Source organism: Dendrobium catenatum, unplaced genomic scaffold (genome assembly GCF_001605985.2).
Source record: "Dendrobium catenatum unplaced genomic scaffold, ASM160598v2 fragScaff_scaffold_879, whole genome shotgun sequence".
NCBI lineage: Eukaryota > Viridiplantae > Streptophyta > Magnoliopsida > Asparagales > Orchidaceae > Dendrobium > Dendrobium catenatum.
Window position 1 is genome coordinate 1,096,778 of NW_021319341.1, and position 12,898 is coordinate 1,109,675.

Consider the following 12,898-nt stretch of genomic DNA (forward strand, 5'->3'; position numbering starts at 1 on the left):
TCTTTGTTATTATTAATTAAGATGAATGGAAACTCGAATGCAGGAGATCAAAATATTAAATTTATAAATATTTGTGATATTTAATATTAGATTTTTATAAATCTATGCGACAATCAACTCAAGTGTCTTAGCTAGTTGGCGACAATGAGATTTCAAATTCTTAAAATGTTAAGCATGTCCATTGACTTCGTAGTTAAATTTTATTATTATTTTTCTTAATTTAGTTATTAAAATAATGTGCTTGATTACTGAAAAATGAAAATCTTGTTTATTAGAATTTTAATGTAAGCTCTGCCTAAAAAACCCGGCATCCAATCTTCTTCACTCTTTTGGAGGAACATAAAAATGAAGCTCGAAATGAAAGAAGATTAGAACATGCAGACCAGAGCCCTACAATGGGTACCCATATCCACACCCATCCATGCACCCATACCCACCCATTGGGTATGGGTACACCCATGGCCTTGTGGGTGGGTATAGGTGGGTACTTAACATCGGAGGATAAATTAATTTACATTGCTAATTATCGAATATCTTATATTACTGCAATCTTCACTATGTAATGTGCAACACTTAACCACACTGTGACTACGATAAATTTTGATGTGCAGCTTGAAAGTTTACAATCATAGCAAAAGGTAACAAGCCTCAAGGCCATCAATAAGTGGCAGACTGCATTCAAAAAGCATGAAAAGTGGGTGGGTATATGTGGGTACGGCATCCCGAAAGTCATCATGGGTGGGGGTGGGTGGGCGAAGCCCGTCCGAGTAAAGCATGGGTACCCAACCAGGACCCATGTAGGGCTTTGATGCAGACAAGGGCAATGATCCTTCAATCATCATTGAAGATTTCAAGTTTTCAACGATATCAGAAGCGTGAATTTTCAATTGAGAAAAAAAGAAGTATAGTTAAGAGATTTTTTGGAAATGAAGGCAACAGAGAGATCGTTAACAACAGATGAACATTTCAAAGTCACTTCCTCTATTTTTGAATTAGAGGGACTGTTATACCTAAAACTTATATCAAATATCTCAACAAAGCTGTGTGTTAGATTTCTATATCATAGTAACATTCGCTCAAAGAAGCTTCAATTGATCTCCTGAAAAAATACTTGCACTCCAAGGCATTATGGGGGTCTTGGTATCCCTTCAACTTCTCTTTTGATTTCTTACTGCAAAGCTAAATGTTTTTCTTTCTGGAATGGTAGTATTGTGAAAGGCTAAAAATGGTGAAATTATATTAGGAGTATGACTTATATTATATGAAAGCTGATTTAAATTTTTTGGTTAAGTTGAATTCCCAACTTTCTTTTTATAGGTACCTTTGGATTAATGGCAAATCCTTCACCAATTTAGTGGATGGTTATATGACACATTTTGATTGAAGTTTGATTATTGACTTTATTTATAATAGGACATGGCCCCTCCCTTCCTTTTTGCCTATGCACATTAAGAAGGCTATTTATGCTATTCCTTTGGATTGCTCATTCTTGTTGGGAAAAATCCATGAGAACAATAGGTTAATGAGACAAAGGATCCATTATTAAGATTTGTCGACAAGCTTGGGAAAAAGACTCATTAAGTCCCATTACAAAGGGCATTGTTCACTTACTCCATCTAACTTTGAGAAAGCCTTTTTTTTTTTTTTTTTGGAACGGGATATCCACCCGTTACCACCCCTGAAAGAGTGTTTGGCGGCTTGACTAATTCTCGGCTGACCTAGAAGAGGCTCCCACCCCAGAAACCTGCTGGCCCGCACTTGACAGAGCCCCACTTAAAAGGTGCAGCCGCTCGAGGGTAATCGAGCACGGGTTAGGACGTTCTCAACCGTACTCGTCCAACAACCAAACTAAACAACGGTGTGTATTTTGAAAAAGCTTTTACTTGCCTCCCCTACGATAACACATCGTGGACACTGAATTTATTACCATACTTCATTATGATCCAAGAATTTGTGACGGTTTTATGATCCAACTTAATGGCTAGTAAGGCAATCGTCATTGATCGGCCCAACAGACAATTATATACTGTTAGAAGAAGATCCCTGAAGTATTAGAATGATAAAACTAGAATGTACTGAGGGGATCAACGGTAAGCTTTGGAGGCCACATCATATGCTCCAATCGTATAGCCTGGATAGAAACAAAGAACATATATAAAAGAGAAAAAATTATTCTGTGCAGACCTAAACGGCATCCAGAGTTCAATCAGAACGCACCACATCACTTTTTTGCTCAATACTGGTGCTTGATACTACTCAGTACCGGATGACGTGACACATTCTGATTAATCTCCGAACCGCCTGGTATCCGCACAGAATAATTTCTTGTAAGAGAGAGGGTTAACAATTTTGATAGGTAACAAACGTCTTGTAGCTCCAATATTACTGATATTAAAAAAAAAAAAAAACAACATATCTTCAAATATTCAACAGAATTACTATTATTATGCTTATATTTTATTAGTAAATTTTATTATCAGATTGATATTTTACAGATTTATAAGTTTTGAGAACTTGAAGAGTTAGCTTTCCAAACATTCACAGAATTTAATTACTACACAGCAGTTTTGGATACATCAACTTCTTTGTAGACAAAAAAGTGAATATTGGAAATTTGCAAGGCACTTTTTAGAACATTGGAAAAGCAGAGCCAGGCATAAAAATAAATTAAAAACAGAAACCAAAGGCGAATACTATCAATTACTACTGCCTCCAAAATACCCTTTTGCAATCGTTTGATTGTTCTTCCACGACGATTTCTACGTTTTTCTCGCTGTTTTTACTGATTATTGTTAGATTTGCTTGCAAACTCAAGTAGATCCGATAGGATTACTTGTGAACTCAAGTATTTCCTATCAACCTCACTTCCTGGTTTTCTTCTTTTGCTGGGTACTAGCTTTGTTTGATCCTGATCGCTTCTTTGATGACTCCTTCGCCTGTGCCTTTGCTCTTATATCAAGTGATTTCAGTTCATTTCTGTTTGCTTTAACAACCTTTGGCTGTGTTTTGTCAGCTGCCAATGGCTTCTTGCCTTTTTTTTTCTTTGGTTTTTCCTTTTCATTAGCTTCCTCACTGTTGTCACCTGAATCAAATATCTCAACAAAGCTATGTGTTAGATTTCTATATCATGGTAACATTCGCTCAAAGAAGCTTCAATTGATCTCCTGGAAAAATACTTGCACTCAAGGCATTATGGGGGTCTTGGTATCCCTTCAACTTCTCTTTTGATTTCTTACTGCAAAGCTAAATGTTTTTCTCGCTGGAATGGTAGTATTGTAAAAGGCTAAAAATGGTGAAATTATATTAGGAAAGCTGATTTAAATTTTTTGGTTAAGTTGAATTCCCAACTTCCTTTTTATAGGTACCTTTGGATTAATGGCAAATCCTTCACCAATTTAATGGATGGTTATGTTTTCATGACTCATTTTAATTGAAGTTTATTATTGACTTTATTTATAATGGGACATGGCCCCTCCCTTCCTTTTTGCCTATGCACATTAAGAAGGCTATTTATGCTATTCCTTTGGATTGCTCATTCTTGTTGGGAAAAAAACCATGAGAACAATAGGTTAATGAGACAAAGGATCCATTAATAAGATTTGTCGACAAACTTGGGAAAAAGACTCATTAAGTCCCATTAGAAAGGGCATTGTTCACGCTTACTCCATCTAATTTTAAGAAAGCTTTTTTTTTTTTTTTTGGAACGGGATATTCACCTGCTACCACCCCTGAAAGAGTGTTTGGCGGCTTGACTAATCCTTGGCTGACCTAGAAGAGGCGCCCACCTCAGAAATCTGCTGGCCCGCACTTAATTGAGCCCCACTTAAAAGGTTCTACTGCTCGAGAGGAATCGAGCAAGGATTAGGGGATTCCCAACCATACATGCCCACCAACCAAACTAAAGAACGGTGGGTATTTTGAGAAAGCTTTTACTTGCTTCCCCTGCGATAACACACCGTGGACACTGAATTTATTACCATACTTCACTTATGATCCAAGAATTTGTGACGGTTTGATAAGTACCTTCTTCTGATTTGAGTATAGATCCAACTATGAATTCCAACTTACTGGCTAATAAGGCAATCGTCATTGCTCGGCCAAGAGACAATTATATACTGTTGGATGAAGATCCCTGAGCTATTAGAATGGTAAAGCTAGAATGTACTGAGGGGATCAACGGTAAGCTTTGGCAGCCACATCATATGCTCCAATCATATGCTCCAATTGTATAGCCTGGATAGAAACAAAGAACAGATATAAAAGAGGAAAAATTATTCTGTGCAGACTCAGACGGCGTACGGAGTCCAACCAGAATGCATCACATCACTTTTTTGCTCGGTACCTATGCTCGATACTGCTAGATACCGGATGATGTGACGCATTCTGGTTGATCTCCGAACCGCCCGGTGTCCCATAGAATAATTTCTCGTAAGAGAGAGGGTTAACAATTTTAGTAGGTAACAAACGTCTTGTAGCTCCAATATTACTGATAAAAAAAAAACATATCTTCAAATATTCAACAGAATTACTATTTTTTATGTTTACATTTTATTAGTAAATTTTTAGCAGATTGATATTTTACAGATATTTATAAGTTTTGACAACTTAAAGAGTAAGCTTTCCAAACATTCACAGAATTTAATTACTGCACAGCAGTTTTGGATACATCAACTTCTTTGTGGACAAAAAAGTGAATATTGGAAATTTGCAAGGCACTTTTTAGAACATTGGAAAAGCAGAAGCCAGGCAAAAAAATAAAATAAAAACAGAAACCAAAGGCGAATACCATCAATTACTACTGCCTCCAAAATACCCTTTTGCTATTGTTTGATTGTTCTTCCACGATGATTTCTACGTTTTTCTCACTGTTTTTACTGATTATAGTTAGATTTGATTGCGAACTCGAGTAGATCCGGTAGGATTACTTGTGAACTCAAGTATTTCCTATCAACCTCACTTCCTGATTTTCTTCTTTTGCTGGGTACTAGCTTCGTTTGATCCTGATCTCTTCTTTGATGACTCCTTCGCCTGTGCCTTTGCTCTTATATCAAGTGATTTCAGTTCATTTCTGTTTGCTTTAACAACCTTTGGCTGTGTTTTGTCAGCCGCCAATGGCTTCTTGCCATTTTTTTTCTTTGGTTTTTCCTTTTCATTAGCTTCCTCACTGTTGTCACCTGAAGCATCTACCTTCTGTTGTCTATGGCTACCAACCTTCTTATTTTTACCTTTTTTAGGCTGTCTTTTAATTTCTTTCTCTTTCTCAATCTCTTCACCTTTACTACCTTCATCATCTTCTTCTTCATCAGGGTTTGCCTTTCTAGATTGGTTGGATTTGCCTTTCACTGATTTGACACCAATCAGCTTCTGTAATTCTGGTACGAAGGCTGTAGTCTAATGATTAAGAAGCAGAAAATATTAACATGAAACGTGGCAGATTATATATAATAAAACTAGATAAACTATTCTAAAAATCATCCAATTTTATTCTATTTTTTTAGTTTTTATTAATGTTTAAAGATAACAAGAAAATATATTTTGTTATGTTAATGACAATTTAATCATTTTTAATGAAAGATATTAAATATGTGATAGATCTTAATATCTTTGAAAGTCAAACAATAACATGGCCAATAAACCAATACAATTATTACCATGTTTTAACAGAACATATAACGTGACTTGTAAACTATAAGTGGAATGATAATTTTAGTACTTTAATGATCATATAATCCTTTGATTTATTAGAGGTGTTTAACATGATATGTCCTACCATCACATATTTGATATTTTTCATGAGAAATGATCAAACTATTGTTAAAATTGAAAATATAGTATTTTTTTATTATTTTCTAAATATTAATGGACAAACTAAAAAAAAGCAGAATAAGTTGAATGATTTTTAGAATAAGGAAAATGATTAAATTGACTTACTCTGCCACCAGCTGCAATGAACTCAATTCGTTTTCCTGTCACATAAAATGATAAAAATGTCAGAAGCAGATGTAAGGAGCAGATTTGATGGCTGGTTACTACATAATGCAGGGTGATAACTCAAATTTAAAGCATTAAAATCTGAAATAACTAACATCAATCTGTACAAGTGATGAGTTTTTGCCAAGATCCAAGGATCAAATCCCGACTACATCAAAGCTGTGCTTCAGTACTCAAACATTCTCCAAAATAATAATAAAAATATATGTATACCAATACCAAGATACAAGGGTTTAAAAACCAAACCGATTGGCTGGTCCAACATTGAATCCATTCCCCGGCCCATTTGGTCAAACATTTTACACTAGAACCGAGAAAAATCATGATGAACCAAAGTTGGACCATCAAGCTGATGAATTATTCCCAATTTAGTTGAACCATTCGGTTCATTTCATGATCAAATTTGTCTCATATGTTATCATGTTTATCATAAATTATCATGTTTCTATGATGAGGATATTAGTCAGAGATTTCGACATGTGTATCGTCGACGTAGTCATGGATCGACGGCTACAATTCATAGTCTATATTTTTTATGTATTTTCTGTTTTATGTTGCATTTGAGTTTTCCCATTTTAACCCTATGGGAAGTTGAGTCTATGTTGTAGACCGAGGGCACTTTAGTCTTTCTGTTTCTTTCATTTATGCATATTTATAGGAGGCCTCTTGCATTGTAATGGATGATGATTATTGAGTAAAATTTCAGCTTTTTCTTTGTCTCAAATTGTGAGCTCTTGAGTGGAGAGAACCCTAGGAGAGGAATATGCAATACCTGAAAGTCGTCGGTGGATTCCGGGCTCTCGGTTAGTCTTTTATTTATCTACTTCTTACCCCTCTTTCTCCTCCCTAGTCCCTACCGCCAATATTCCCCTTAGTTTTTCCCATACTCAAACCCCTCCCAAAACCCATCCCGTCGGCCTCCAATAGCTCCCCTAGCCGCCGGCCTCCTACCAAAACCGGCGGCCACCCACCATCCCACCGCCCCTTTCCCCCAAACCCAAACCCGCCAGCTCCCCTTTGGCTCTATTTTGAATTTCAAATTCAAAAGGGACTTCACTACCTTCCTAAAATAAGCTCAAGATATTTAGGAAAGTTTCCAATTTGGATTTCAGTCAAATTTTGAAATTCGAATACTTTCCAAAGGCTTGGACTTAAATTAGGAAACTTGCCTATTTAATAAAATCTGAACTATATTTCAGATTTGATCTAGATCCAATAATTAACCATTGGGACCCACCTAATTAAAACAAAATCTCCCTCTCCCCACTCTGTATGGCCGGCCCCCTTTAGCCTCTCCCCCTCTCAAAAACCACTGGCCCCCCCCTTGCCTTGTTGGACAAAATTTGAAATTCAAATTAATCTCTTCCCCCACCTTTGGAAATCTGAATTTAATTGCAGTTTCCCAAACCCTACCCCTTCCAGTTTCTACCAAACCCTAGCCACTCCCCTCCTCTTCCTCAAGCCGGCCCAACATCATCCTCCTCCACCCGCCACCTCTCCCTCTTCTCCCCATTTGTGCTCCCTTGTCTCTTCCGGCAAGCATGCATGGCGGATCCGGAAGTTGATCACGGGTTTATTCTCAATTCTCAAGGGGGGATTGACATCATCCGATCACCATTCTTTGATCCCGAATTTGGATCCGAAGACACTGTCAAGGAATACGTTGATTGTATCCTCCCCCACTTAGCGGACGTCATCGACGAACAAAGACCTTTTGAAGAGTGGAAGATCACCGGAAGACCACCCGTTCCTCCAACCTTGATTCCTTCCCCAGCGATTAGTACCCTCGGCATCTCATGTCTTCTAGTGGCGTCTCTAAGTTTGCTTGCAACATTCTTCCGCTAAGCCCAACACCCTCAAGAGTGTGAGTGAGGAGTCACAAGGTGAACGATCTAATTATTAAACTATGGATTTTGTTAACTTGTCATTTGCTTTACTCGTTTATTTGTTATTGTTATTTTGCAAAGTATCCTAGTAATTTCAATGGTAATCGATTGTCAGTACTTAGTCTTTTCATGGAATTTCTTAAGATGTAACTTGAAGAAGCATCCGTTTTTATTTAGCCAAGCAAAGTTCACATTTTACTAATTTCTTAAAGCATTTTTTTTTCATCTTCATTGTATCACATCATTCTATTTGTTACAACATGAAAAAAAAAAATAGCATTTAGCACTACAAAAACAAGGAACATCAAAATTCATATTGTAAATGAAGAGTTCTATACATCACATTTGAAAACACCTGACTTCATGCAAGAAATGTAAAAATCGAATGTTATTCAAATGGTGTAGCAGCCAAACCATCAACAAATGCCTCCCCAGATTTCTTTTCTCGGGAATGAAAAATCCAGTTACTAGGGTATTGACTACTATCTGCTCCAACTTCAACGGCTTTTTTAATTACCTGTAAAATAAATTTGCTTAAAGGTTAAAGGATTGAATAGCTTTGTTGGCTCACCATTTACTTTTCCAGGTTTCTTTCCCCACCGATAATGAAACAACCATTCAATAGGAAAAGAATTGCAGTCTGCGTCAACTTCAACAGCATACCGAATAACCTACATTTATTGCCCTTAATACTACTGTAATTTATCATGAATAAAGTGGCATACATTGAAGCAAAAAGAATCAGCTGGAACTTATCAGACAAAGAAATTAACACAACATCTACCTCTTCAATGCATCGATGCAAAGATTCGCAATCTTCCCTTGACAATCTTGAAGCAATTTGCAGGGGATGGATTCTTGCCTTGATTTTCAAAAACATGTATGTTAGTATGATTTCTACCAAAGTAAAGCGAACATAAGAACTGCATCAAAAACAATTATATTGCACGTGAATCGAGTCCTCACAAACATAAACTAACACAATATTACTGGTTCAAAACTAGATCAAAGAGCACACCAAGCTTTATAACACAGAAAAGCAAGGACAACACTAGATCATAACGAATAAAAAGATAGATTTAAGTATTTAACTATACGTTTCATAGCAGACTTACTCTTGCTAACAAAATGCGGTTGGAATTTTGTGTTTAATAAGAACAGCAAATTTGTTTAGAGTCATACAAATATTTATTATTTTGCTTTCTTGAGAAGCTATCATCTGCTGCTGTTGTCTATATGCATATTCGAAGGTGTGTTCTAGCATAAAATTATCGTAACTAAATAACAGGTTTTAAAGACCTGAAGGCATGGTCACATAAAGTCATGCCCACTCAATCCTAATTTTCTCACTCAGCTTGCTCGGCGACCTACCCGCTTGTCCAAATTCTTGAATAGCTCATCACGCTCACATGTGCTGACATGCCCTGCCCATGCTACTATGTCCCACTAAGAGCATATGCGCCCCATTGTCGCTGCTACAAACTACACTCTAGCATGTCCTTGCACCCTCACACACATACTCATCCGTACACGTATATGCTATCACTTGATTGGCTATGCACTCCTCCCCAACTGACAAATGTGAAATAGGAGAGGGCAGCATCCCTGGGCAGGAATGGCAAGAAGTTCGGTCCCCCTTGTGGGGCACATTAAACCTATCATTACATATGTGAGAAGAGGAATTAGGAAAGGGATTAATTAGGATATTTTTTATAATTAAAAAGGGCAGATTTGGGGGATGATTTGAAGGGGATTAATTAGGAGAATTATCCTAATTAAAAAAGACAGATTTTGGGGTTGATTTGAAGGGGATTAATTAGGAGAAGTTTACCAATTGAAGATGGCTGATTTGAGAGGGAATTGGGGGAGGGCTATTTTGGAATTTGTTGTTTTATTGTTTGATATAATTAGTCTAATTTATATTATGTTTGCATGCAGAATTTGATTTGAGAGTGATGTAGTTTTCTTTTTGTGAGGGATCTTAGCGGCGTCTAGGTTTGGAAGAGAAGGTCCTCCTCTCGAAAGAGGACCATTGTATCTTGCTTTGTTCGTATTTGATTTTCTATCAATAAAATTATAAAAATCTATTTTTTGTGCTGAATCTCTTGGAGTTTGTTGTTGTTTTTAATACCAATGCGCATCAAAATACTCTTTACTCCATATATTTTTTCACCTCGTTCAAGATCATTGTCAATCATTTCATCATCGTTATTCAACAAAACTGACCTGCTCTCCCTCCTTCAATCCATATTCCATCATAGTCACATCCCTAATGTTGCAACTAAGGCACTGTCACATTAAGGTCATGTCCACTCAATCTTAATTCTCTCATACTCAACTTGAATGGCGACCTACCCACCTTTCCATATTCTCGAATAGCTCATCGCGCTCACATGTGCTTACATGCCCTCACATGTGTTGACATGCCCTGCCCATGCTACTATGTCCCACTAAGCGCATATGCTCGTCATCATTGCTGCTACACACCGCACTCTAGCATGTCCTTGCACCCTCACACTCTTTGTACTCATCGGTGCATGTATATGCCATCATTTGATGGCTCCAAATACGCAGCCAAGAGTTGTGGCCATGCACTCCTCCCCCACTTACAGATGTTCTTTACTCCATATGTTTTTCCCCTCACTTAAGATCATTATCGATCGTTTCATCATCATTTGAATGAACTCACCAGTTCACCCTCTCTATGATCCCTATTCCAGCATAGTCACCTCCCTTTTGGCTAGACCTCTACCGTTGTCTATTATCGACAATTTCTCTTTGAGACATACAAATGTGGTCAATCACTAATTTTCATCAAACGTAGACTTGGTTGCCAAATACTCAATTGAGAATATTAATTGTCATCACACTGTTATAAGACTATCCTCAGATAGACTAAACCAAACTCACTAAATGTATTGTCAATAGCTTTCCAATGCATATGATTAAATGATCTACTCAGTTTGGCGCATTTGTAGAACCACCTATCACATATGACTGGGTAAAATTTTCTCAACTTAATTACATTTCTTCCAAAAATTCACTTTAGACTTCTTGGGTTATTGTCTTCAATTAATATTTAATATTTACAAGTGGATGTTGCTACTACTCATCTTTTGTGGCCAGAGTTTTGGTTGAAATTACCTTACTACTAGAAGAAGAGGTGTGGATTGGCTAAATGTTTTGTGGATAATGGGATAAGGTAGTCTTCGAGGCATCCTTCACATTGAATTTCTATAAATCTTTGGGCATAATTTCTCTAATTTTTACAAGGCTCATTTTGATATAAAGAAATGAAATATTCAGACACAAGAGGGCCACTCAAATGTTCAGAACCTCCATAATCCCACAATAGTCGTTGCTCCTTGGTCATCAATTCAAATTTGCACTCAAAATTCAGAACCAATTTGACTTTCCTCAAAATGAAAAGACGATTGTGCTTACCATTGCTGACAAGCAAGACAATGAAAATTGCTTAGTTCATTCTAGAAGTTCTCCCTCCTATTAATAAAGACATAGTTGTACATGATATTCTACCAACTAATGATTCTGATGGACATTGGGAATGATAACATTGTGGTGGATGAGAGATTTCAAATCTTATTAACAAGATGATATTCTACCAACTAATGGTGGATGAGACATAGTGAGTTTTTTTTCTCCTTCAACATTTTTCTGTATTGTGGGATCGTTCATCTTTTGCCTCCATAATGTTTATGTAATTAATCTTTTCTATTTTTCTATGTACTCTAACAAATCTTCATAATTATCTTTATTGGTTAAGCCTTAACTACATTACTTTGTGCAAATTATTTGTTCTTTTGCTTTCATGTAAGTCATGTAAGCATATGTTCATGCAAAACCAACATCTGATCTGTTTCTGCATGTGAATTAATGTTTTAACATAGAAAGTAGAGTTTTAGCTTAAGTTTAGCATTGTATGAATCACTAGTGTACATAGATTTACAACACCAGGTGTCATCATTAAATTGTTCAAACCCTAGAAACACAATCCAACAGTGTGATAACCCATCTCAGAATGGTAAATCCTCTAATGTTGGAGACAAGTTTAGTTTGTTTCGCCATTGCCAAATGAAATATATGATAAATAGAAGCAAGGTATTACTTGATTGACTGAATTTGATAAATATGTGTTGACTGTAACGGCAAAACCACCGACCGATTCCACGTCAGTGCACGACCAAAACCCACCGACCTACCCAAACGACGCATCGGCTCATTCACCGACATACTCACAAAATAAAACACTTCTTTTCATTCGGTTACAGAGATACACGCACAAAAAATCGCAAGGAAGAGAAAGGATTCGCGACTGACCTCTTGCACCGACGCCGACCCGCGAGCTCTCTGCCCTAGCCGACTTCGTCGTCGACCTCCTGCTCCGGCGTCGATCCCATCCTCCTGCTCCGACGCCGTCGGCCAAACTTCCGTCGTGATCTCGCCGCCAACGAAACCCCCGAGCCTCCTCCTGTGCGAGAGCCATAGCCGTGCCCTAGCCGACTCTGGCCGACGCCTTAGCCGCCTCCAACGTCGCCAGCAGACCCGACGTCCGCAGCCTCCGCCGACCGCCGTCTCCGCTCCCAAACCTCCCGTGCGTGACTTAGACCGATCGGGGACTTCTTCTTCACGATCCCTCTCTGTTCCTATAATAAGATATATATATTATATCATATGTATAATATATATATTATATATAATGATATATAATATATGTTATATTATAATATATCTCATACGATATATTATATTATATATGATATAATATATTTTATATATTATATAATATATATTATAATGTATTGTATAATAAAAAGAAAGAAGAAAAAAATAGAGAGATGTGAGGATTTTCAAACAGGTGTCGAAGACCTCGGCCGTCGTACCTTAGGTCCGACCGGGATGATTTTAAAATTTGAAGACCCCGGGCCGTCGCATCTTAGATCCGGCCGGGATGGTTCCAAATTGAAGACCTCACGCAGTCGATCTTAGATCCTGGTGAGATG

The 12,898-nt window shown here is 37.3% G+C and overlaps 1 protein-coding gene across 7 annotated transcripts in view; it reads right to left on the bottom strand.

Annotated features, from left to right (window-relative positions):
* Window positions 1-4,585: 4,585 nt before the first annotated feature.
* LOC110106837 (formamidopyrimidine-DNA glycosylase) overlaps window positions 4,586-12,898 on the bottom strand; it is a 17,284-nt gene continuing 8,971 nt past the window's right edge. For 2 of the 7 annotated variants that reach the window (XM_020836883.2, XM_020836880.2), the window contains 4 exons: window positions 8,662-8,739; window positions 8,292-8,394; window positions 5,932-5,966; window positions 4,586-5,391 (listed from right to left, as the gene is read on the bottom strand). In XM_020836883.2, coding sequence (XP_020692542.1) covers window positions 4,954-5,391; window positions 5,932-5,966; window positions 8,292-8,394; window positions 8,662-8,739 — 654 coding nt within the window. In that variant the 3' untranslated portion in view covers window positions 4,586-4,953. Of the gene's footprint in view, window positions 5,392-5,931; window positions 5,967-8,291; window positions 8,395-8,448; window positions 8,549-8,661; window positions 8,740-12,898 lie in introns of those variants that run through there. The other 5 variants (XM_028697127.1, XM_020836882.2, XM_020836886.2 and 2 more) reach the window with 4 other exon arrangements.